General features: G+C 40.3%; 1 protein-coding gene across 2 annotated transcripts; it reads left to right on the top strand.

The window, feature by feature from the left end:
* Nucleotides 1-151: 151 nt before the first annotated feature.
* On the top strand, nucleotides 152-24,274 carry TRMT1L (tRNA methyltransferase 1 like). 2 transcript variants are annotated; one of them, XM_030032746.1, is made up of 16 exons: nucleotides 152-390; nucleotides 5,135-5,287; nucleotides 6,458-6,520; nucleotides 8,459-8,572; nucleotides 9,621-9,685; nucleotides 10,214-10,343; nucleotides 12,921-13,044; nucleotides 14,696-14,775; nucleotides 15,852-16,098; nucleotides 17,032-17,244; nucleotides 18,526-18,716; nucleotides 20,075-20,153; nucleotides 21,541-21,707; nucleotides 22,364-22,423; nucleotides 22,844-22,970; nucleotides 23,086-24,274. In XM_030032746.1, the coding sequence occupies exons 1-16, from the start codon at nucleotides 270-272 to the stop codon at nucleotides 23,399-23,401; spliced, it is 2,250 nt and encodes a 749-aa protein (XP_029888606.1). In that variant the 5' UTR covers nucleotides 152-269; the 3' UTR covers nucleotides 23,402-24,274. The 2 variants fall into 2 exon arrangements, with proteins under 2 accessions (XP_029888606.1, XP_029888608.1); XM_030032748.1 differs by having other exon boundaries at nucleotides 175-390; nucleotides 6,458-6,568.
* Nucleotides 24,275-26,749: the final 2,475 nt, after the last annotated feature.

The following is a 26,749-nucleotide window of genomic DNA, read 5'->3' as shown; positions in this document are numbered from 1 at the left end:
CCCAGCCCTGGCCCCTCCCCGCCGCGGGGCGCGCTGGGCAAGGCCCGGGCCCCCGGGAGCCGGAGCTCCGAGGCGCTCTGGGAAGTGTAGGCGGTGCGAGCCCGCCTCCTCCCACCGCCGTACGTGCCGGGCCGCCGCCGCTATACCTCCCCGCCCACCTTCCCCTCAGCGCCGCCCCGCTCCCAAATAAGAGGCGTGTGAGTAGGGCGGCACGTCCCCCTACCTCGACTCTCCTGCTTTCGCCCATTGCCGGGCTGTCTCCGGAGAAGATGGCAGCGGAGGAGGCTGCGGAGGCCTTGCTGGTGCGGCTGTCCCCGGAGCGGAGGCAGCCGGAGCGGGAAGACGACGATGAGGAGAACCCCGAAGGCGGCGGCGAGACAGCAGCGCTCAGTGAGGGGAGGGCTGGGCTGGGGCGGGGGGGGGGCGTGAGCGGGCGGTGCGGTGGGAGCCGGGCTCTCCGTCCCCCTTTGAGAGGAGCGGCGTGGCGCCCAGCTGCTGCCCCACTTCCCGGGTGTGCGCCGCCGTGCCGTGCCGTGCCCGGGGGGTGCTGAGGAAAGGCGGGCGCCATGCGGAGGCGCGGGAGGGAGAAGCGCCTATGAGAGAACCCCGGTGGGGAGTTGACTTTATAGCTGGGCGCCTGTAGTCGCACTCATGCCGTCTCCTTTCTTCCTCCACCTGCGCCATGAAACGCCTGCGAGGTGAACGAAGCCCGTTTTTCCCCGTTTTACTGACTTCGAGTAGAATTGGGCCGGTGCGGGGCAGGCGGTGAGGCCACACGTGCTCCCCGCGGCGGCCCGGCCCGGGGGCTGAGCCTCGGCGCTTCCCTCCGTGCTCGGGGACCTTTGAAAGAGCGAAACCAGGAGCTTTTCCTCCCTTTAAATCTAATGAGATTTATGTGGTGGTGTTGGCGATGATCTTTTATGATTATTTCAAACTCTGCTCCCGAAGGTGGCGTTGCAAACCAGGGCCTGTGGGAGGTGGGATGGCGGCGCGGGTCCTGATGTAGGATCCTGCCAGCTACGCCAGATTGTCGTGAGTGAGTGGTTTAGGATCCTGCGCAGCTTTGAGGCAGCAGCAGTTTATGATTTATTAGCATTATTGCGGTAAATCACAAGATTAGGTTATATGATTTTTAACAATACTTAATCATCAGCCGGTTATCTGAGTGATTTAATAAGATGTGCTATAATCCACACTACAAAGTTTCCTAAATCGAATCACACACACACAGATATAGAGGTTAACCTGTGATGAAGATTTTTCTCTCTTTGCAATTGTAGTAAATTATTGGTACTAAGTGATCTTTGAAACTTCGTGAAATCTAATTGTAGTGAATTAAATTACTCGCTATTCTCCTTCATCGACATCTATCAGTGGATGATCTTTGAAATCCTCACAAAATCTACTCTTTGAAATGCTCGCGAAATCTCCTGAGAGGCATCACAGCTCAGAGGGAGATACTGGGTCACGGCCTGCTGCAGTGCCGCAGAGCTCAAAGGGTCTCAGGATCCCGAGGTGATGACTTTGGTCAGTATATTTCTATTCTGCCCACAATTCTTGTCTGGTAATTCTGCCACCTTCCAGGGTGTGCCACGATCCAGGCAGCAGGAGGTTCAGGAACAGTTAGGGAGTGCCTCGTAGTCCTAACTCGCTGTACCATAACCAGGAGAAGAAAGTACCAGATTGTCCCACCTTGCTGGACTTGTAGCCAAAACAAGAACCCAATGTTGGCAATGTGGACCAGGGGGTCTGCGCCACCACAGATGGGGATGCAATGTGTGCCATGCCGTCTCTTCCCCAAATGTTCTCTCCTCAGTATTTTCTGCCAAATCTGTTTAAACTGGTTGTGCCAGTTTTCCAGCTGCACCAAATGTGGCATTGATGCCGGTCATTTGCTACTGCAGTCTTACAGTTGAAGTGAACTGACTCTTCTAATAAAAAAAAAAAAAAGTATAGTTTGGGCTTTTTGATGCATTATTATGTTTGTGCATAGTCAGTGGTTCCGGACAGGTGTTTTAAAAATCGTGCAATCTTCCTTTGGTCGCAGCCTGCTTTTCTTAATCATTTAGTGTGCAAGTTTACCTCTCTTCATGGATATATATACAAACTATATGTACATATATGTATACTCTATTTTTCAACCATTTTAACCTATACACTTGCTCTGAAGATGCAGACAGTCCAACTTTGGTGGACTTTGGTCACTCCTATGCTCTCACTACGCATTTTTCTAACTGTTTCCAGTTTTTCTCAGCACCGGTAGTCATAATAAGTCATTGTTCTTACAGATTTCTTACCACAAATCCTTTTACTTCATTTTCTTGCTGTATTTCTATTAATAAAGCATATAGAAACTATCACCAGGCATCTTGCAACTTCTTAATTGAGAAGTAGGCAGGAAATACAAGTCTGTCTCAGGTAAGCTGTCAGCTTAACAATAGATCTGTGAGAAATACAGCAGTGCTCTCTGAGTAGCAATGCTGGTCTTGATGTATTTTAAGATAGGTAGAATAATTTTACTCTGTGCTTCTGTCTTTCTGAACAATTTCTCTAACCCCAGTCTTGAGGTATTCCTCTTTCTGTTTTTTGTTTGTTTGTTTTTTTGTAATATTAAAGGTTTGTATCCAACTGCAATGTTTAAAAGCAAACAAACAGAAAACCCCAGGGGAATCGTAAGAACTGCTATAAGATCCTTCCAGCCCTTATTCTGTCTTCAGTAGTGGCCAGGAGTAGATGGTTAGGGAAGACTGGCAGAACAGAGCAGCCATACATTAATACATGCTCCAGAAGTATCTTCAAACACAAACTGGTTTGTTACTCCTTATTTTCTTGAGGCAAAGGTCGTGGTTTTATATTTAAAATCCCATAGTGGATTTCTTTTCCATAAAATACTCACTTTGGCACTTGTAGACTGGCACTCATAGACTTGCAGCATCCGCAGCAGCCTGTCGCAGGGAGGTCTGCAGCATTAGCAGTAGGTCATGTAGAGAACATTCTTCTGCTGTAAATTTTCAGCTGATACCTCCATGTGGTGCATCCCAGTTTTTGTGTTGGAATAGACAGTGAGTGGTTTACTTGTGTGCTCTCTCTGCAACTCATGATCTTACAGATCTCTGTCCCATCCAGGCTGAAAAGTCATAGCCTGCTCTGTTGCTTCTGAATAGCTAAGAAACAATGCCATAGCTTTGTTAGTTAGTGTCAGCCTTTTTTGAAACTTTCCTAGTTCTACCTGTCCCTTTGAAGCTTGGGGGATCAGGGGCAATACCCTTCAGTATGCAGGCTGAGCATGGCTTTCTGCATCCTGTCCTAGCAGTTCCTAATGTCAGTTGGTGGGGAAGAGGGATCCACTGCTTCTGAGGATTTATACCTCTTCCTTTTGTCAAAACTGTATTTTAAAATCGCAAGGTGGTAGTCCTGACTGGTGATGCTCAGCTCAGAGTCCATGCATTCATATGTGAAATAAAAATCAGGTTTTTTTCCCCAAGTCCACTACTTGACTGTTTTTTGTCATTTTATTGCCCAATCACTCAGCCTCTTAAGTGCTTTTTGAAATTCTTGAGTAGGCCTACCTCAGAGAAGTCATTCATTTGCAAATGCTGATGGCACCAGCACTTAAACACTCATCATGGCCCCTGATGATAGCAAATTCCTTCCTTACTCCCCTCCTTTTTTCACATTGTTCAACTGGTCATGAACAGTTCTGTGGTGGGTTGACCCTGGCTGGACACCAGGTGCCCACCAAAGCCACTCTATCACTCCCCCCTCCTCAGCTGGACAGGGGAGAGAAAATACAAACAAAGGGCTCGTGGGTCGAGATAAGGACAGGGAGACATCACTCACCAGTTACAGTCATGGGCAAAACAGATGTGATTTGGGGAAAATTAACTTAAATTTATTGTCATTCAACCAGAGTAGGGTAATGAGAAATAAAACCAAATCTCAGAACACTTTCCCTCCACCCCTGCCTTCTTCCCAGGCCCAGCTTCACTCCTGGATTCTCTACCTACCCCCCGCCCCAGCGGTGCAGGGGGACAGGGAATGGGGTTTACAGTCAGTTCATCACGCGTTATCTCTGCCACTTCATCCTCTTCAGGGGCAGGACTCATCACACTCTTCCCCTGCTCCGTTGTGGGGAGCCTCCCACAGGACACAGTCCTCCACGAACTTCTCCAACATGGGTCCTTCCCACGGGCTGTAGTTCTTTGCGAACTGCTCCACCATGGGTCCCTTCCATGGCATGCAGCCCTTCAGGAGCACACTGCTCCAGCGTGGGTCCCCCACAGGGTCACAAGTCCTGCCAGAAAACCTGCTCCATGGGCTCCTCTCTCCACAGATGCACAGGTCCTGCCAGGAGCCTGCTCCAGCGTGGGCTTCCCACGGGGTCACAGCCTCCTTCAGGCACCCACCTGCTCTGGTGTGGGGTCCTCCACAGGCTGCAGGGGAATCTGCTCCGGCACGTGGAGCACCTCCTACCCCTCCTTCTTCACTGACCTGGGGGTCTGCAGGGTTGTTTCTCTTACGCGTTCTCACTCCTCTCTCCGGCTGCAGTTTCTGTGCCCACCGCAACTTTTTTTCCTTCTTAAAAATGTTATCACAGAGACGTTACCCCTATTGCTGATGGGCTCGGCCTTGGCCGGCGGCAGGTCCGACTTAGAGCCGGCTGGTATTGGCTCTGTCGGACATAGGGGAAGCTTCTAGCATCTTCTCACAGAAGCCACCCCTGTAACCCCCCTCCCCCGCTACCAAAACCTTGCCACACAAACCCAATACAAGTTCTAAACTTTGGTTTCCAAATTTTTTTAGCCGCCAGTATATTGTTACAAGTATTTGGACTCTTTCTTGCCTGCTTTGACTTGATAGCACTGCATTTTCCCAGAAAGTAACATGTAAATATTATTTTATTAACTTTAAACACCTGATGATACAGGTGGGCAAACAGTTTTGTCTGTCCAGGATGGCATTATTTTACAGTGGTTTCCAAGGATGAGTGATAATCTCTAAACATACTGTTTCTATATTTATTTTGTCCTTCACACTTTTAGTAATTTTTGCCTATTAGAAGCACCAAATTATTGGAAACAAATTATCAACAACACTTTTACTGGGTTTTTTTTGTTTGTTTGATTTTGTTAAGATGGCGTGGTTGTCCCTGGAAAAGAGAAAAGCAACAACCTGGATGTGAAAGTTACTGAGTCAGAATTGGAAACTGAAGAAAAAGGAATGGAGGAAGAATCCACAAGGGAATCTGATAGCAACATTTTGGATGTATCATCTGATTATCCAAGAGGTTTGCTAATAAACTCTTAAGAATATTTGTGTTGTGTGCTTGAGGAAAGGAAAAGGTAGATATAGTGGGGAAGAAAGCTAAAAGGAATGTGTGAAATCTCGTTTTCCATACATCCGATAGGTATGGATACTTTTTCCCATGCATCTGAACAAAATATTTTCCTAAGGCTTTGGAAATCTCTTTCAAAAGAGATGCCATTTTCCCCTTACTAACATTTCTAGAAATCACTGTGGAAATTTGCACATACACAGTGACAGAAAAGAAATCAAGGTTAGATGAGGTATGAGCTGCATCAGGCTCTGATGCTAGAAGTACCACAGAGAGCAGAGAAAATCTATTGTATCTAAGTGCAGAAACTAAAAGCTAGGAATTGCTTTTAACCCTAGCTTTAAAACTCACCTCTGTATCTCGAGCACATTGATCAATTGCCATCTTTGTTTTACATAAGAAAACCTGAAGACTAATCTTGTAAAAACATCATAAAGGTTTAAAATCGCTACAGAATCAGTGTAAATGTATACTGGGATGTTCTGTGTGCTGAAACCAATAAAGCTGATTTATTGGATAAGCTAATTCTCTTGTTTTTAGCAAATTCTCCTCTGCTCCCATTGACTGATAAGTTGAAAAATCAGGAGGTAAATTTAAAGGTTAAACAGCCTCCTAAGGGGCTGAGGGGGAAGGTGGTAGAATTTTAATATATCCTGGCTATACAGTGAATAATTGTTATTGACAATTGGTCCACTTCTAGCTGATACTTTAGTTTTGCCAGACAGTTCATAGGATGTTTTTATACTGCTTTGTGCACGATTTGCATTCACTAATGATGCCGAGCAGTAAATTCAGGAGTAAATGGATTGTGACTTGATCTTTGCAGCTTGTTTTTTCAAATGAAGGTCTTTCCAATTTGAGAGATTTGATGTGTGTCAGCATTAAAAAGCAAGTAGAAATATATCGAAATAATTGGATCTTATTAAAGAACCATTCTGTGGGTTAATTTTGCAGTCATTCCTTCTACCTTGGAAGTTAACAGATACAGACAGGTATTCCAGTTGGTATTATAGTGATTCTCTAATAGTGTTAGATTTGAACTGATGCATAGAAAAACAGCAGTAAACTAAAAATAATTTTTTAAGTGACAATGTTTATCTTCTAAATATCTCTGCTTTTCAGAGAAACATATTTCAATTCAAAGACATCTTGCTGATCTAGAGAAACTAGCTGACCTGAAAGAAGGTGAGTTTACCATGGCAGTATCTGAGACCACAGATCTTCATGTTACAGGTATTTACATTTTTTCTTAGTTTTTATTTTTAATACGCTACATGTATTTATAATGCTTGAAGACTAGGGGTTTCACAAAAAATACGTTTATGATTTGTTGCCTTGCCTATCAAATGTTGTACTTCCTTCAGTAAATTCAAGGTCTTAATGATTCCTTTCCATCTTTTTCCTCTGCATTGTAGCATTTCTAACATTGGCAGTGTGCATGGATCAGCAAAATGTTAATTTTAGCTATACATCAGCAGTTTAGTCTCATTTTTATTTTACTTCAAGTGCCATGAAAACATGGAACCCAATTGTTGTCTTTGCAGTGTTTAAATATCAGTTTAAATAAATATGTGTTCTATTTTGGATTTTTTTTTTTTTCCCCTGCTCTGTATTCATTTCTGATCCAGATGTATATTGGAGGATTGCTTTTAAGACTGTGAAGTGGTTTTATTACAACTTTTAGTTATTCTCTGATTACATGTGTGTATTTAGTGCTGGTAGTGGCAGCCCTTGCAACTGAAACTAGTTCTTATTCACAGACGAAGAGAAAGATCAGGGTCCACATAGGATCTGCATCATATGGCTCTTGTGCCTTAATAATCTTTTAGAGTGGCCACTGATGGAAATAATAGCCTACCTCTATGTCTGTTTAATTTTACTAACAAATATGCCAAAAACTTCTATAGAGCATTTGTTCCATTTTTAATGAGGAGATGGATCATAAGTATCTCCTAAGTCTGGTACTTGTAGCTGTTGCTGAGCCAAGTTATATGTAAATCCATGGTAGTGACAAGAAACTCATTATTCCCTTGCCTATTCTCATAGTAATTTTTTTTTCTTCTGCCATGGATGTAGCATTTTTCTGCCATGTGTGTTAATGGACTGACTTGTGTTTATTACCATCACCTTGTGTATTTGATACTCAGTAAATCATAATTCAATGAAAGAGGCTGATCAACAGTAGAGAACACTGGTGATTTATTTGGTGAGCTGTAGGCTGCCTCTGTTGGCTTCAGTGGCATGGGGCTCTGCATGGACATAGTAATCCACTCATAAAAATGTCATAAAAAAGGAATTTTACTGTTGTGCAAACCTACGGTACATAATTATTATTACAGATGGCCCGTGTTGTGTGGCATGTTTCAGTATTCATCCTGTACTATTCTAACACATAGAAGCTTTTCTGCTAAATTCTGCATGGGGGTTGTTTGACATTCAGTAGTCTTAAGACCCAGCAGCAGATGTATGCGTATTCTGATGTGTAATTCCTATGTACAGCTCTCCAACGTATGTCTCCCAATAGCTAGTTTTTATTTAGGTTAGCACTTCAAGTGCTTTAACACCTTTGATGTCAGATAATCTTGCCTTTGCTTTTTTGTCCCTTATGCAGGATTTCCAAGAAGAAAAATTGTTTTAATATAGAGTACATTATCTTTTTTGCAGCTTAAAAGGATACCTGGTGCTTGTTTTATCTAAAAGATTCAGGAGGAGGAAAGACAGATTTTTGTTTTAACCTCTTCAATTGGCTTGGTTTTTTGGTTTTTTTTTTTGAAACATTGCAAGTCTGTAGCCTTCATCTATAAAATTCTGCAATACTCTTCAGAAGTTGTATTAGCCTCATGTTGCTGGAGTAAAAAATATTAGAAAACAAAACTTAAAGGTTGTAGAAGTTAATGATCTTTAGAGTCATAGTGGTTCTTGTCTATATTCTATGGAGTAGAAAGAGGCAATCGATAAATTTTCAGTTTGTGTATGCCTGAAATAGAATATACCCTGGGGAATTTATCTTTTAACTCCCATTAGTAGTACCTTCATTCTTTTTTCTCTTAGCGTGCGTCTCTATTAACAGTGGCAACTGCATTTCATGTGTTTCTCGTACTTTATGGTTATTTGTATTTACAGATGAAAAGAAGCCTTGTCCATTGTGTCCTGAGGAGAAATTCAAAGCTTGCTATAGTCATAAACTCCATCGACACCTTCAGAATTTGCACTGGAAAGTTTCTGTTGCATTTGAAGGTAATGGCAATCATTTGAATAGTAAATACAATAAGAAATTGTGGACATGTAGGACATTGTTCTGTGTTTCAGCTTTTTAAATTCCTCTTGACTTAAGCATCTTGTTATCAGCTCTGAATTAGAACTATATTTTGACCTAATGAATTTTGACCTGCGATGTAAAATGTAAATGTAAAATAGCTCTGTATTCTTCTACATGCCAAAATAGTTACGATTGTGCATTTTCTCACTTAGAAAAAAACAATTGCTTGGCATGTGATGAAAATTACTATAAAATTTAAAATACCTATATCATGAAAATTACTTTAATAAAAGTTTTGGTAATAATCAGACATGCACAAGTGTGTGCGGTCATTTTTGGCTCATCATAAAGATTCCATGGTTTCAGATAGATATTTAAAGTATTTATTTAGTATCAATATTTAGTAGCCTTATCTGTTTTTTAACAGACTCTGTTATCTGCTTGTAAGATGCATTAAAATCCCTACAAGAAGTTAAAGAAGGAAAAGAAAGTGAGCAGTATGTGTCTTTTAAAGAACTAGATGTATGGGTTTGTGGGAAATAAAATGACTAATTAGAAGATGGACAAGATTAAAGTTAAATTAAAAATTATCTGACTGGAGTTCTGGTTTTGCATGCATTAGCAGCTGTCTTGTTTTTGTTTTTCTTTAAACTGTGGAACATAAGTTTTATAGGAGTCTTCACACAAGTCTTTTAGCCAGGTAACAATACTTTTGTAAAATACTCACAAGTACTTTTGAAAATGATATACTGTATAGCCTGAAGACTTGACGTAGCTTTGTAGGATGCTAACAGACTCATTAAAATGAATTGCCTGTATGTAATTTTTGTGCATTTTAAAATTTAAAATGTATAATTAGCTGATAAATTTCCCTGTGCAGGGGGTGAAGGTACCAAATAATTGGTGATGTTCTCTTATTGCTGTCTTGTGGCAATATTTGGGAATCTTAAATGAGACCATGTGATACAGGACATATATATTCTGTTTACTTACTGTACTGTGATGTGACAAGAATTTGTGTTCCAGGGTACAGAATGTGCATCTGTCACTTACCTTGTCGTCCAGTAAAACCAAACCTCATTGGAGACCAGGTAAAACTGCTGAATCACAGAAATATTTGTTACCCTACCAGGTAGGGGAAAAGGGTGATTTAGGGGAACTTTTGTGATCTGCTTTAGTCACAAAATATGTCTTGCTATTCGGGGCGGGATACCAAAAGCTTATTTGTCCAGAATATAAGTAGATGTATCTCTCTGTTATTTTGGCGGGTAGCTGCCTGGATTGTATAAAACACTGTCACACTGGAGTAAACAGCAGCTTTATGTGGAAGAGATGAAGGGTTCATTAGGCCAGGTGATGGATGGATGCTTCTCAGTTCCTTCCCTGTGTGCTGAGTGTATAGAGTATTGGTAGAGTTTAACTGGTTGTGGTGCTGTGGCAGGATAGGTGTGCTGTGCTGGCTCTGTGGGTATGATTATTTACAGTCCCTGTGGCTGTAGATTCAAAATATTTTGTACGCGTTAGAGGTAGCAGACAGATGACTTCTTCATATGCCTGTGTTCAGGTATAGTTCTACTTTAACCATGTTTATGTATTCTGAAACTATGCATATTTTACAGACATTTTCAAAGATGGGAGCCCATTACCATTGTATCATCTGTTCAGCAACTATCACACGAAGAACTGACATGATAGGTCATATTAATCGTCATGTGAATAAAGGAGAAACTGAATCAAGGTTTATTACAGGTAGGTTCTTACATAAAACATTCAATCTTTTATACTATGTAGCATATACAATAACTATGATATGTGGGTGAGAGACATGAGAAAAATTCTGAAACAGATTTAGCTTTACTAATGAGAAATCTGCCCTTATTATTTCAGAACTGTTTTTTTCCCTCAAAGATGTAGCAGTGTTCTGATTTAGTCTCTGCATTGACCAGTTACTCTGTTCTTATTGATAAATAATACTCCCTTCACAATTAATTTAATGTTGTAAATACAGGCTTCTGTGTCTCCGAAAGAATGGGGGACATGGCATCCATAAAACAAAATCTGTACAGAGAATTTCATGCCTCTGTATTTCGCTGTCTTTCTTCTTAAAACAGTCAGGAGTAAATCCTTCTGCAATATAAAAATCCTTTGCTTTTTATTCAAAATGCATCAGCATGGGTTCACAAATGAAGATGATGTTTTTTTCAGTCCTGAAGAGTTGTGATAGAGGTGTCAATTACAATCCTACCTGACTTTCTCCGGAATTAGACTTTTGTTTCTAAACTTGGATAAACTAAATTGAAAACTTTCTAAATAATTAGAATGCTAAATTTTGAAAATTAATTTTATTTCCTTTGTTTTTGCAAGTTGTCTGTTCTCTACAGCGGTTAAGTAAAAAGCACATAACTGATTAGCTGGTGTGTAAAAATTGAGGGTTTTTTGCTACAGCCCAGACTGTAACTGTTGAAAATTAGTCTGATTGCTTTTTGTCTGTGTTGTGGTTTAACCCCAGCCAGCAACTAAGCACCACACAGCCACTCACTTGCTTCCCCCCCACCCACTGGGACTGGGGAGAGAATCAGGAAAAGAAGTAAAACTTGTGGGTTGAGATAAGAGCAGTTTAATAGAACAGAAAGGAAGAAACTAATAATGATAATAGTAACAATAATAAAATGACAATAGTAATAATAAAAGGATTGGAATATACAAAACAAGTGATGCACAATGCAATTGCTCACCACTTGCTGACCGATGCCCAGTTAGTTCACAAGCAGCAATCCCCACAGGCCAACTCCCCCCAGTTTATATACTGGGCATGACATCCCATGATATGGAATATCCCTTTGGCCACTTTGGGGTCAGCTGTCCTGGCTGTGTCCCCTCCCAACTTCTTGTGCCCTTCCAGCCTTCTTGCTGGCTGGGCATGAGAAGCTGGAAAATCCTTGACTTTAGACTAAACATTACTTAGCAACAACTGAAAACATCAGTGTTACCAACATTCTTCTCATACCTAACTCAACAACAGCACCATACCAGCTACCAGGAAGACAATCAACTCTATCCCAGCTGAAACCAGGACAAAACGCTATTTAGCAACAACTGAAAATATCAGTGTGTTGTCAACATTCTTGTCATCCTAAATCCAAAACATAACACTATACCAGCTACTAGACAGAAAATCAACTCTATCCCAGCCAAAACCAAGACACTGTCTCTGTGTAGATGTATGGTTTTTATCTAGATACAATATAGTAAAGATGATCCTGGGAGCTATGAGGATCACCCTTCTTTCTGTTACCAATATGTGGTTTAGGAATAGTAGGTTAGTGTTTGGGCATCAGTTTGCATGTCTGAGAAGCGATAGTAGTACCATCCATACCATATTCCATACCTTTGACTTAAGTAGAGTTTGTGTTGTAAAATACATTAATCTCTGTATGGTTCTCTTCAGCGCTATAAGTAAAGAACGGCCCATTTGTCATTTTTTAACAAAATGCATGTGGCTATTTTTCCTCACAGAGAGAGGAGAAATCCAGAGGTCAGGTATTTCATGTTTTGTAGGCGCTTCAGCAACACTTGGGGGCTATGAACGTGGAGTGCGTGGTAGAGCTGTTCACAGATATGTAGTCTGTGTATTTGAAAGCACTGAGAGATAGGCAGGCTGAGCACTGAAAGGTATCTGCTTGATAGCTAACAAATTTTTCCTGGTTGTTCCTGGGTAAATTTTGCTAATGTTAGACTGGGGATAAATTGCTCAGGAATGACAGCATGTCAAATCAGAAAACTTGTTTTGCCACAGACTACTTTATAAAAAGCTTAAGTGCTGAAGTTGTCCCCATGCTCGTACTGTCTATACACATTTCATGAAGCTGTTTGATAACTTACAGAGATTAGATCCAGGATTTTGAGGATTTTTGCAGTTCATTATATACATTCAGGACTATGTTAATAGGGTTTTAATTAATTAGCAATATATTATGTTCAAATATGTGAAACAAATGTGCTAAGCCTCAGGCTCAGGGGCTTGCTTTCTTAAATTTGACTGGATACATAGGAGTGCAACCGAGAAACAAATGTGGTGCTTTATGGGATGAAAATTGTGGTAGAGCTTGATCCTTATCTGCCACTGTTAGGACTAGAAGATATATTGTTGCCTGCTTTTTTTTTCCCCCCACATACTTGTTAACTGATCCATGTGCTAGTTGGATTACAGCATAACCCAGACATCTTGCTATATGGAAGCAAATTTTCAGTTTAATTTATCAAACGTGCTAACGTTAATTTCAATTCTCACTAACTCTTCCTTCCCCTGCAATTACTTTCTTTTAGTTCCTGCTCCCAAGTCTTCTCATGAAGTGCTGAAAGAGTCGGCCACAGATGTGCAGGTTCTTCCCAACTACTCCACACCTCAGAAAACAGATTCCTATTTTAATCCTAAAATGAAACTCAACAGGTAAGAGAACAGGGAGTAGGAGGATGTGCCAGAGGGGTGGTGAGTTTGTAGTGAAAAATACTCGTGCGTTTTGAAAATCAAACCCTGTGAAACTTCTGTTCAGAGGGCGGGAGAAATAGTTTTCCATCAGAAAACTCATCTTGATAAATAATATTTAAACCCAAGAACACTATGGGAAATACTGTCATTTCTGAAGCAGTTAAGTATTTTTCTGTAATGAGTAGTTTATGGAGAACAGGATTTGAAAGGAGCACACTTGGAAACTAACTTCATTGTATACACTTAAGATGTTTTTCTGTGAATCTCCACAAGATACTATGCATAGTCACTGCTCTCTGTCCTCTAACTGAACAGCAGCATACCTGTAATTCAGAGTTTTCATATTTTGGCCTTTTTCTCTTGGGACTCAGATTCTCTCAAGTGTCTTCTCATTATTGCATTTAAAACAATGAAGGAAGAAACATGGTCTTTTTTTAAGGAGAGTCATGAATGGTGTCTGCACGACAACTTAAAGGTGCGAGCATTTACACCGATGCATGGGACTACGCTTCAGCCCGTGCTGACCCCTCATGTTCTCAGTGCTGTTAGTATTTGAGCTTCCAGGTTTAAAGTTAGCTCAGTGTCATGGTTTAACCCCAGCCAGCAACTAAGCACCATGCAGCCGCTCGCTCACTTCCCCCCACCACCCAGTGGAATGGGAGAGAAAATCAGGAAAAGAAGTAAAACTCATGGGTTGAGATAAGAACAGTTTAATAGAACAGAAAAGAAGAAACTAATAATGATAATGGTAACACTAATAAAATGACAATAGTAAAATAAAAGGATTGGAATATACAAGTGATGCACAATGCAATTGCTCACCACCCGCTGACCAAGGCCCCGTTAGTCCCCGAGCGGTGATCTCCCCACTCCCCCCAGTTTATATACTGGGCATGACATCACATGGTATGGAATATCCCTTTGGCCACTTTGGGTCAGCTGTCCTGGCTGTGTCCCCTCCCAACTTCTTGTGCCCTTCCAGCCTTCTTGCTGGCTGGGCATGAGAAGCTGGAAAATCTTTGACTTTAGACTAAACATTACTTAGCAACAACTGAAAACATCAGTGTTACCAACATTCTTCTCATACCTAACTCAACAACAGCACCATACCAGCTGCTAGGAAGACAATCAACTCTATCCCAGCTGAAACCAGGACACTCATATATCTGTGAAAGCTAAGGCATGCCTCTGAAGAAGGCCACTGCAACTAAGGTTATGGCCATGTCTAAAAGAACAAGGCCTGTTCCTCAACAGAGTGGAATTTCATTGCTCTACAGTAACTTCTGACATCTTTTTAAACACAGAGCCATTAGTAGGGTAGTACCAGATTGTGCTAGGATAGTAAGAAAAACACTATTTACTTTTGAATGCTAGCCACTTCTTTCAGTAAGTTTGATTCAGGATCTTGCCTTATAAATATCCTGCTGTAGAATTAAACTTTTAAAGGTAGCTGAGGTTTTTGATTTACAATCCTTCTGTGTAAAAGGTAGAATTTAGCTTAAATGTTCTAGTATTATGTTCAAGGGAAAATAATAAAGGAAAATAATAAGGAAAAGGAAGGAAAAATATTTTCTCAACTTACTTACTATGACCATTCTTTTTTATTTTCAAGGCAATTGATATTCTGTGCACTAGCTGTTCTAGCTGAGGAACGTAAACCGATAGAATGTTTGGATGCTTTCGGTGCCACTGGTAAAGTCAATTTCTTTAATCTTTTGGCTAATACCCAATAGTGTGAAGATGCAGATACCAGTTGTAACTGACAACGCATATTCAAAAATAATGTGAGGTACACAATAATTTTCTTCCTTAGGCAGGCAGTCATTAGCTTCCATATAAAAAACCCAGCCATCAAGAGCCTGGTATTAGGCCTTTTAAAAAGACTGTAAATAATACTAAAGTTTAGTGGTCTCCTTTACAATCAGTTGCCTTAATGTCCATGAAATGGCATCTTCCTAAACTTGCATCCAAGTCACAGATCTCTTTTAGTCACAAGAGGCTGTGGAATTCGGCTGTAAAATCAACCTGCAGTTTAAAAATGGTGATGAATCCAAGCTTCTTCATCAGAATCATCTCTTAATTGATTACAAAAATTCTGAACATGAACTAAATGTAAAGTAGTTATATCAATGTCTATTAACCATTTAGAATAAAAATCTGAAGAGATCTGGATTGCTGCCTCATTATCAGCCAGCTACTGCAAACTTAAGGTCGTAGTTGAGAACAGCAGTAACTGCTTAGTATTTTGCATTAAAATTCTTTATAATGAATTTATCACCATTCTGAACTTGGCCAGACTTCACAAGTGCATCCTGTCCTCACTTCTACAATGTAGTCGTAGACCTTACTACAGAAGTCTGCAATAAACACTTGGAGGCAGCCTAAAAATCTTCGCAGTACCTATTCCCATGTTTATGTTTTACGGTGGTTTGTCACAGGAGTCTGTCTGCTACACTGGAGTGTTAAACAAGCCAAGGGGCTTTCCTGCAGGTTGCAGGTCCAGCCTGCTGGAAAAAATCTTTTGGTCTATAGCCCCAGTTATCATATAAGAAGGTGACAAGCAGACTGTTCCTTTACATAGCCCATTGTCACTCTGTGCTGAGGCAGAAGGTCACCAACACGTTTTTGCAGGAACGTGACAAAATTTGCATCACACACACTTCTGTATTACAAGCATTTAAAAGGATGAATTTGTTCCTTAGCGAGTTCAGCGACTTGGAAACGAGGTCCTTATTCTGTCACGGAGTTACAATTCTGTCTTTCCTTAGGTATAATGGGATTACAATGGGCAAAGCATCTCAGAAGTTCTGTGAAGGTTACAATTAATGATTGTAATGAAAATTCTGTGACAATGATTCAGGAAAACTGCCATTTAAACAAAATGAAGGTGAAACTGCACACTAAGGAACAAGACTATGATGAAGCTATGGGAGATGGAGGAGAAAATAGTGACACCATTGAGGTGACAAAAATGGATGCCAATGTTATAATGCATTTGAGATCATTTGATTTTATGTAAGTGTTGAATGTTTCTGTTAATAATTTTCTAGTTTGATAATGACACACCCCACCCCTGACACACCCCACCCCGTCTCCCAGTATATGATTATTTGGGGAAGTTGGAATGAAAGAAATAACCAACAGTCACTTGGTGTTTTAAATGTAATTCTGTTGTCCCAGAAATGGTGTGGCAACAGACTTTAATGTTAAATGTTTTAGAGATCGCTGGAAAAATATTAAGCCCTTCTGACATCCAGAATGGACTATAAATGTACATAAAAATTTTAAGCCAAACTTTTGATAGAGAAATGTCAAATCAATCTTTTTTTTTTCTTCTTAAAACTTTTAATTAGTTTAAAATTCATACCTTTGCATCTTGTTGTGTAGGACTTTATTGCACCTCTTGTTTTAATTGATTTTGCAGCATATTCATTTTCAATTAAAGTAGGCTAATTCTTCCAAGTTGGGTTTATAGATGCGTACATTCTAAACCTATACAGATGTCAAAATAAGTGATCAGATTTTTTTTTTATTGATTAACATCCAGATCTAAGCAGCAGGTATTCAGGTTGAAAATTAGGCTAATTATTTAGTACATAAACTAGAATGCATACATTTGAAGATATTTTTGGTTTTAGAAGTTTCCCTTTGTTTTAAGGAGGAAGGTAAGCATCAGGCCAATATTCTTCTAACTTGAATTAGTCAGTCAGGATGCAAAAAAAGTACTTGCTGGCTTTGTGGTGATGTGTATTTTCCAGCACAGTGCTTCCCTGGCTTTTGCAAGTATTCCACAGTAATTCATGAGAGGTGTGCTGTAAATTTTAGTCCCGTTTCCCCTTTTGTTTTAAATATGACCACAGGTGAAGATTATAAAATGGTGTTTTCCTCAGTTTGAAGCTAAACTCTTCAGCATTTATAGATACTCAGTGGTATTTCCTTTCTCTTCAGCCATTTGGATCCCTTCGGAACTTCTGTGAATTATCTGGATTCTGCCTTTAGAAATGTGAGAAATCTTGGAATTGTGTCACTCACGTCCACAGACATCAGTTCTCTGTATGCAAAGGCTCAACACGTTGCCCTGCGTCATTATGGATGTAATATTGTCAGAACTGAGTACTACAAGGAACTGGCAGCCAGAATAGTAATAGCTGCTGTGACAAGGTACTGCTAAATCAGCTCAAATTATGGTAAAAAAAGGACTAGAAAATCATTAGCGATAAAAAACTTGAGACTGCTGCTCTGGGTTGTACATGTTCAGTTTCCAGAATTCCCTAATTCTAAAAGCCAGACTACTTGATACAAAATTATTTTTTCATATTTTATGTGTGCTGCTATGGGATAATGTAAATTTTAAACTAAAAGACTGGGCAAGGTGAAAATGCATAAATAGGGTAGGAGTTTGGGATGGTGGGGAGTTTTCTTGGTGCTGGGGAGAGACAGTAATAGAAAAAGTAATACCCAGACTTGCCTATCTGCAAACTCTTTTATTCCTCTGTCAATTTTGTCATTTTAGTGCTGCATAGGACTCTGTCAGTATTAATTAAGCTGCTTGAATGGCTTCTAGCTAAGCATTACAGTTAGACTTGCTTCAGTAGAAACTGATGTTCACTTCAGATCCTTGTGCTCGAGCTTAAAAAGATACATGTAATTACTAACTTGTGAAATTATTCATTTGCATGTAGATACTCTCAGTAAATTCAGTCTGTTAAATAAATGAAGACATAAAACCTGGTCCATAATTAGGGGGAAAAAAGGAACAGGCAAGAGGATGGGACAACTAACTGCTCAGGAAAGATTGGGAGGAAAATTAAGTGCACAGAGGTCTTTCAGAATGCCAGAGCACAAATACTGACCTGAATATGTTTAGATTTTACTTCTCTATCACCCTGCATATGTGAAGTTGCTCCTTGCAGAATATTCTCAGATACAGACATGCTGTTCAAGCAAAGTTTTAATTGTGTTCTGGGTTACATGCTCCAACTCCCTAAAGATTTCTTCCTCCTTCTCAAAGCTTATATTCAGGAACTGCTTACTTACCTTCCCACAGTCCTTATTAGTCAACATTCAATGATTTACCATCATGTGTGTCCCTCTACATTTCTGCTTTCTCGGATTTTCATTTAGTTTGTTTATATTTTTTGTTGCAATATCCTGGCAATAGGTAGGTTTTTGGATAGGAAGATGATGCAGGTGACAGACCGATATTTCTAGATGTGATAAAAAGAAGTAAAACAAGATTTGCATAGCCTTACAGGCAGTAGACAAAACTAGGCACCTGAGAAACAACACTTTCTCCTGATGACTTTCTTGGATCTTTAGCATCTCTTTTCTAGAAAGTGGATGAGCTCAAGAATCTTCCAGGAGGTTCATTCAGGTGTCCGTGGCAATCTTAGTCTGCTGATTTCAGTACAATGTGGTTTTGTGTTTCTTCTTCCTTCATAGAGCTGCAGCTCGCTGTAACAAAGGCATTGAAGTTTTACTTGCAGTAGCTCTAGAACATTTTGTTCTAGTAGTGGTCAGAGTTTTAAGGGGGCCATCCCCTGCGGATGATTCAGCAAAGAAAATAAGATACCTCATCCATTGCCAGTGGTGCGAAGAGAGAATTTTTCAGAAAGAGGGTAATATGGTAGAAGGTAAATGGCTTTTCCTTTGTACTTTCTAGAAGGTCCGATTCCTGTTTCTCCATTTTGTATTTGTTTAGGCCTTGTTTGTATCTACATCCCTTTAGTAAAGTAATAATTCCCTTTAATGTAACAAGTGTAATGTATGAGGTGGAGAAGGTACCATGCTTTCTGGTAGTGGGCTAGATTAGTTGTCTGTATGGATTTTGCTGTAAATGCACTGGATTTGTTTCTAGACAGGACATATTCCAACTAGCTGTAGCTGCTGAAGCTGCCAGGATGCCTGATATGCCTATGGATCTGTCTTTTCAGTGAAGGGCATGAAAAGTGGGGCAGTCTTGGCTACTATTCGGTTCCTCCATACAGTGGCAGCTTGATAGATTTCAGTGTCAGATTGCTTTTCTACTGTTCATTTCAGTTACCTTAAAAGGTAGTGGACTAAGCAGTATCACTTTCCTGTCAGATGAGGGTGTATTCTGCCTGGCCTTGGGCAGTATCCATACATGCCTTATGGAAGTATGTCAGCAGGTGTGGTAGGAAAGGTATGCAACATTCCTGTAATTCATCTAACACTTGGTGGTAAATGAAGGCAGCCTCTAGGTTAAAAGTTGACTGTTTGTGGGCTGTCTCTATGCACGAGTTAGCAGAGGTAGGAGACAAAAATTAAGCAAAGAGGTAGCTACTACCCAGATGGTAGTTTGAATGAATATAAAAGGAAAAACCTTGTTTCAAAGTTACTGATTCTTGGATATCTAACTACTAACTGGTGGTGTCTTTGACTACCCTGCTCAAAGTCAGGTGCAGGAGCATGCAATGAGCTTGTTTAAAAAGATTAAAAAACCTTAGATGTAAGTTTTAAGAACAGAAGTGAGTAACTGATGAGTACAGTGTTACGGTAGAGATCTTAATTAGTAAATGAATTGTTTACTTAATGCCTTACTTGCAAGCGAGCTGACTTACAGCTTAGAAAGCTTGTAGGTGGGCTATATTTTGTAGATGTAATTGGCTGATCTCTGAAAATTTTTTGTTATTTACTGTTAACTTGGACAGCTACTTATATAAGTGTAGGAAGGCTAACAATTTCCTTGTTACTTGAATTCTGCCAAGAAGCATAGGAATTATGTGGCTTTTTAGTTGGTTTTTTTTTCCTTCAATGTTTTAACAATGATTAAAGATCAAGTCATCAATCACTAAATTCTCATAAGCACTGCTTGGCAGAATTGAGAACGGTGTCACATTTCTGCTGTTGCTTGCCCTTCCAACTACCTCCGCTGAAGTAAGCTACTACTACTGTCTATGTCATCTCTCTCCAGTAAAGTAGGCATCGCTGACTATTCCAAAACAACTTAAATCCTGTTTTTCTGTTGTAGAAAACCCTTATCAGCAGCTGCCTTGTGATTGTCACGGCAGTATGCCAGGGAAGACAGCAGTAGTTCTTGGTCCGCTCTGGTAAGTACAGAACACAATACCAGAATTGGAGAATTAATTTGGCCTGGAAGAACCTCTGGAGGTCAGCTATTCTGTCATACAATAAAAATGCAAGTCTTCTGGATATTTTAGCACTACAAAAGGTGCTATAGCAATCAGGAGGAATCCAGGAAACATTGAATTGATTTGAATTTAGTAGGGTATTCAGTTTTTGCTTTTGTTATCATAGACTTCAAACCAGTTAATAAATAATAAGAAATTTGCTTTAAACTTCAGATTCAGTGCAACTTACGTAATATGTCCTGCACAGGAGAACCTGGCTGTGTGTTCCTCTAGTTGCCAAATATTAAGCAACAGTTTATTACTTGATGCTTGTGGAGAATTTATTTAGTAAATCCTTACATGTGCTGGTGGTAGTAAATAATACACTGCTTGATAATTAATACTTAACATTTTCTCTTGTGAGAGACAAGAATAAATCATTTTGTGAAGTCTTTTAAGACTTCTGTTTAAGCCTTTTCAAAGCAGTGTTAGAAATGGTTGACAATTGACAGTACCTTTCTTCTGGGGGTTTGTCCTGGTTTCAGCTGGGATAGAGTTGATTGTCTTCCTAGCAGCTGGTACAGTGCTATGTTTTTGAGTTAGGTGTGAGAACAATGTTGATAACACTGATGTTTTCAGTTGTTGCTAAGTAATGTTTAGTCTAAAGTCAAGGATTTTCCAGCTTCTCATGCCCAGCCAGCAAGAAGGCTGGAAGGGCACAAGAAGTTGGGAGGGGACACAGCCAGGACAGCTGACCCAAAGTGGCCAAAGGGATATTCCATACCATGTGATGTCATGCCCAGTATATAAACTGGGGGGAGTGGGGGCAGGGAATTGCCGCTCGGGGACTAACTGGGTGTTGATCAGCAGGTGGTGAACAATTGCACTGTGCATCATTTGTACATTCCAGTCCTTTTATTATTACTGTTGTCATTTTATTAGTGCTATCATTATTAGTTTCTTCTTTTCTGTTCTATTAAACTGTTCTTATCTCAACCCATGAGTTTTACTTCTTTTCCCGATTTTCTCCCCCATCCCACTGGGTGGGAGGGGAGTGAGCGGCTGTGTGGTGCTCAGTTGCTGTCTGGGGTTAAACCACAACAGGGTTAAATAACTTTCTCAACATAGTAGGGCAAGTCAGTGGTGGAAATAAAATTACCATCGTTGAGATCTTGATTTTTTTAACACAAGACCAATGTTACTGTCACTGGAAACAAAGCAATATTGCTAAGTTAAGAACACAGTCAGCCTGATGCAGCACATTGCAGTAATACAGTTGCTGATCAATTTGGGCAAGAGATTTTTAGAGCAACTTTTTTGCTTTCATTAAGAAGTCTTAACTTTTCACTTGTCTTGTATTTCATAGGTCAGGAGCCCTCTTTAACACTGGATTCCTCAGAAGAATGCTGTTTGAGGCTGTCCAGTATGGTTTGGATGAAGCTCAGCCACTCTTGAAGACATTAGTTTGTGAAGCAGACTGCACAACTTTAAAACATTTTTCTATCCATAGTCTTTATGATGAGAACAAACAAGGTAAGAAAAATGGCAGACTGTTCACAAAAAGGACTGGCTTTGTGGTGATTTAGAGAGATATTGCTCTTTGACTACTAACAGCAGTGTATTCATTAAAAGGTCAAGAAAATGTTTGTTGCTTGGAATGCAGTGTGGGACTTGTCAGCTCTTGTCAGATGGGCTTTGGTGCTGCAAAAAGAGTAGGGGCTGTCAGAGGCAGAGTGCTGGATTTAGACATCTTTAATCAGTATGACAGGTCCTAAACCAAATGAACATAATGCAGGCAGGGTGACTGCCATGAAATCCAGCATGTTCCCTGAAGGAGATGGAAATACTAAGCATCTGGTAGTTCTTTGGTGTATCCCAATCCCAGCCTGAGAGCATGTACTGTTAGGAAGAGAGGGCTGCAGCTGTCATGCTCTGCCAACCCCACAGGGATTGCAAATCAGTGTGCCAAAAGAAATGGCTGTTCTACTGTTAAATTAAATTGTATTTTGAATATCTCCTCTAAACACAAGTTACTGAGTTTGTAAGTAAAAGTTACCCATATGTATGCTTCTTACTACATTTCCTTCTTGAGGCCAGAATGTGGTATTCTTTCTTTCTGTTTAACCAAGGCATTTTGCCATTTTACTGTCTTACAGTAGAATTAATTTTGACTTTTAATTGTATTCTAGAAGAGTGTGGCGTATATATTAAAACACCAAATACTTCTGCAGAATCCTACTTGGTACATGGTAAGTTGATCATTTTGGTGTCACTCTAGCAGTTTCAAATTAAACTATAGTTTAAGTGATGGCTAAGCCAACCTAGTGTTCATGTATTTTTTTATATTTAACAATACTGGTACTCAGGATTTATTTTCCCACCGACTACTGATTTTACTTTACCTTCATCCAGAATCGTATTCACTGGTAAAATCAGAACACTAAATACTCCATGAAGCCTTCTTGATTTCACTTTTTGTTACTGAAAATGGCATGTTAATTAAATTCAGGCTAGATTTTAACTCTGCAAAATATTAGCTTATAAAAGCAGACACAAAAGTGTAGTTGCTGTGTGGCTTTTTTTGTATGTACTGTCTTTGGCTTCACTGGCAATTTTCGTGGCCTCACTGAATACTCAACTGGTTTCACTGGCATTTTTTTGTGGTCCAGGAAAAAGAAAAAGCGATGAAGTGATTCGAAATGCAGCCAAGCGACAAAAATCTGAGAACAGTGCTGAGCATCCTGCATTTTACTACAATATCCACAGACACAGTATTAAAGGGATGAACATGCCAAAGTAAGGTTTTCATTTAAGTTCCAGTCTTAGATTACTGTGACAACTGATACATAACTTATATTGAATCAGCCTTATTAGCGTTAACTCCTTTTTAAATGTTTGGGGCTTTTTTCAGGTTAAATAAGTTCTTAAACTATCTCTCTGAAGCTGGATACAGAGTAAGCAGAACCCACTTTGATCCTATGGGAGTTCGCACGAATGCGCCCTTGGCACAGTTTAAGACTATTCTTATGAAGTACAGCACTCCCACATACCTGGGGGGGCAGGCAGAAGGCCCTGTCCATCTACCTGAAGATGTCAAGGCAGGAGAACAGGTTCAGGCTGCTGAAGACAGCAAGGCAGGAGATACCGAGTTTCTGGAAGATGATAAATCTGGAGTCGCTGCCGCCATGTTCACAAAAGACTACCCTACTTACTGTGGAGCTGATTAATGCAAATCCTTTTGTTAGTAGATCAGGATATTGCAGTCTTGCAAGCACACCCTGTTCAAGTAAGCCAGTACTTTTTACTAAACGGGATTTTGAAAACTTGAGTTGCCTGCTATTTTAATTTGGAAAGATGTTTTAGAATTATGTAGCAGAACTTACCCCTCATCACAGCGTGCGTGGTCAAGGTACTGTTACTGTGGGAAGGTTTCGGAGACAGTAACTTGCTTTTACAGTCACATCCACTTTCACACTGAGGCACTGTGGCTGCTCCCAAGTCTTTGTTTAAGCCTTATTGCTAGCACAAAATTGTGGATGGGGCCAAAACTCTTAAGCATTTCTGAACATGAGGTTAATATGAAACGGAATATTCCTAAAATAAATCATTCCTAAAACCTGACTGGTTACAATTCAGAGGGAGGTCATGTTAAGATGATAAAATATCACAGGATAAAATGTGATCTGAGTTTAAGCAAGCCAGAAAGTCCTAACTCGGTGCACTTCTAACTCCAGACTGCACGTGTAATTTGGCATTCAGTTCTGTTTTCATAGTTCTGCCTACAAGCAAGGACCTAACATGAGTGAGAACGGAAAGGAATGGTTCCAAGACTGTTACTGAAACTTCAGTTTATAACCAAACTTTAGTGAATTGTGTTAGTCACCCTAGGTAGTTGTTTGTTCAGAGATTACATTTGGTTGTATACTGCAAAAAGGTACAGTGACAAGGCACCACAAATTGAAGTTCTAAGTGAAGTTTTGCTATGAGTTTGTCAATAATACAATCTTAGCTGTTAAAAAGATCTCTTCTGTGAACGAGCAAAGATGCTGTGTGTTGGTTCTGGTTTCCTTAAATATATGGCAGCATTCTAGCCAAATGAGCTTGACTTTGTCCTTTCTTTGCCCCAAACTTTGTTCAGATAGTTACTTCTGTATATTTCACTTGAATTGGGAACAACGATCACAATTGAACTAGTCATTCCAGTTTTTCACAGGTTTGGTGTTCAACCTGGCCCCCAGTGTGAGGGGTTGTTATTCTTACTTATCCATATCTGAAACTTTACAGTAAGAGTGTTGCTTCTCTCTCATTGAGTGCCGACCAAGAGTAACAGGACTGATACGCTCCTGATTATGCAAAACTTCCTAAGCTCCTATCAGGCCAGAATTAAGTTACTGCCTCTTACACCATCTTAAATTCAGGACTGCTTTGGTAAGGAGTTATTTTCATTCTGTCCTAATTAAAAGAGGAGACCACTAAAGGGATAATAGATTGCACTTCAGTGATACAGCAACAAACTACGTTTCCTTCAAAAATGTAGTGCTTATGATTCTTTGTTCCAAAGATAAGTTGGGATCAAATTGGAAAAATAAAGGCCAAGGAGAAAGAAGAGTTAGTATTCCCGAGTTGTTCTGAACTAAGTCTTTATTTTTTTTTAAGTGGAGAAACTGTTGGAAGGCTTTGCTTGCAGATAACACTATTCCCTTCAGTGTTAATGTAAGTGGGATGGAATCAGTCATAAAGTTGGTTAACTGGAGCAAAATAGTGTTCCAATTACAATAAAGTAGGCTAAAAAGAAAGTTTAACTGAAGCCTGTTGTGGGAAATACTTCTGATTGATTACTTTTACAGCTCCTCCTAAGTAACGGAAGGCATCTTTTCTAAGTCAAAGCAACTGTTCCTTGGTTTTTGCAGCTGTGCACAAGGAGGGGCAGAGAAAGTGAAGTTCTGGCTTGTCCATACAATTCAGGCTTTTTTCCTCTGTCAGATAGGCAGAAGCCATTATAACCTGGGGCAAGGCATTTTGCCTGTTGTAAGTGACCAGCAGAAGGGCTGTTTGTAACTAACTCAGGCCTCAGAATTCTCTTTCTGTTCAATAGTTGTGTCAGTTGTTCATCAGGGTAGGGTCAGTCCTGCAATAATTAGTTAACAGAACACTAGTGTTGGTTCAAGGCTGTTGTTTGGGGGCTTCTTGTTATTTCTGAGTTGTTCTACAAGGTATGACTAATACCTTGTCCTCGTGCTGTATGGAAACAGGGTTTGGGGAACACAGCAGTCTGCTTGGCTGTGCCTCAAAACACAGCAGTGCAGAGCGCTCCTTGCATAACAGCATAACCCAACCCAGTTTTGATCAACTTAGATAATCCATATTGCCACAGTTGGCTATTACAGTAGTAAATAAATTAGGATAATGCAGGTGTTAGTAGCCAGGTTACTGCTGATTCTCTTTAAATTCTTAAGAGCTGGCCAATGTTTTACCACCAGGCCCAAGCTGATAGTTGGCATAGTACTTTGCCAGGCACTCTGTGCCACTATCGCTAATGACAGACCTTCAACATGCAACAAATCTTTGTTGGTTCAAGGTGTTAGTGCAAGTGGCTTCTGCTGAACTGAAAATCAAACTGATTAACTGCTGGAACCATTAGGGTACTGAAATCAGTATTAGGTTATCAGCTGATCAGCATGCTGGAGGACAAAACACCAAAGGATGATGGAAAATTAAGTTTTAGGATATGATCTAGTTACCAGTATGGGTAGTACAGTGGCACCTCTAATGCTTTCGAGCTGAGGGATATGTCCACCTACCCATTGCATACAGCAGAGAGTGGCTGCCCACAAGCACAGAAGTTCTCTGGGTGCTTTCTGTTTAGCTGTGATTGAGGGAAGCTTTAAGGGAGTCAAGGCTGTTCCAAACAAGGCTGTGAAAATTAGTGTCAGCACAGTGAGCAGCAGGAGCACAGGCAGAAAAGGGACCTCCTTCTGCAATCAGAGAGAACTGAAGTTCAGTACATCTCAAGAAACCCTACTCTTAGTGTACACAAGCATTCCCTCTTAACTCCAGGTGCGTCCTTCTGGTTGAAAGTTGTAATAACTGTAGAGAGAAAACAAGGAAACGAACAGAACTTCACTTTTTTTAATAACATACCTCAACGCAAGTGATTTGTTGCAGTTATCCTACGCTGTTTTCTGCTGAAGCTGCTTCATATACAGTTAAACACAACGCAAGTTGCTGAGTTTAACCTGAGTGCTGTGAAAATCCTTCATCCCATTTCTCAGGCTACAGGATCAGATTAGAACAGCAGCCCCTACAGCAGGTCACTGGAAGAGCTGTTATCTTCTACGTGCCTCTGCATTTCTCATTCAAGGCACGTAACCAGCTGAACTCCTCCACGTGTTTCAACGGAATGTAACAGTGTTCAGGGGCCAGACTCAACTCAGATCAACACCAGTGGAGGTCAGCTGCACCTCCTCACCCTTCCCTCTGGGCAACCACAAACACGGCAGCACTAACGAACAAACAAAAACTGTCCAAAGGGTTTCTGTTATGAATTATAAGAGGAAGCGGCACTGGACTTTCCA

The sequence above is a fragment of the Aquila chrysaetos genome, chromosome 12 (assembly GCF_900496995.4).
Source record: "Aquila chrysaetos chrysaetos chromosome 12, bAquChr1.4, whole genome shotgun sequence".
NCBI classification, from domain to species: Eukaryota; Metazoa; Chordata; class Aves; order Accipitriformes; family Accipitridae; genus Aquila; species Aquila chrysaetos.
This window is presented reverse-complemented; position numbering and strand designations above follow the sequence as displayed.

Excerpts from the sequence above, each read along its gene's own strand:
- TRMT1L (XM_030032748.1), top strand. The coding sequence starts at position 270 with ATGGCAGCGGAGGAGGCTGCGGAGGCCTTGCTGGTGCGGCTGTCCCCG. Across the intron at positions 6,569-8,458 it reads CACAGATCTTCATGTTACAG|ATGAAAAGAAGCCTTGTCCA; the intron begins GTATTTACATTT and ends TTGTATTTACAG. Across the intron at positions 21,708-22,363 it reads TTATGATGAGAACAAACAAG|AAGAGTGTGGCGTATATATT; the intron begins GTAAGAAAAATG and ends ATTGTATTCTAG.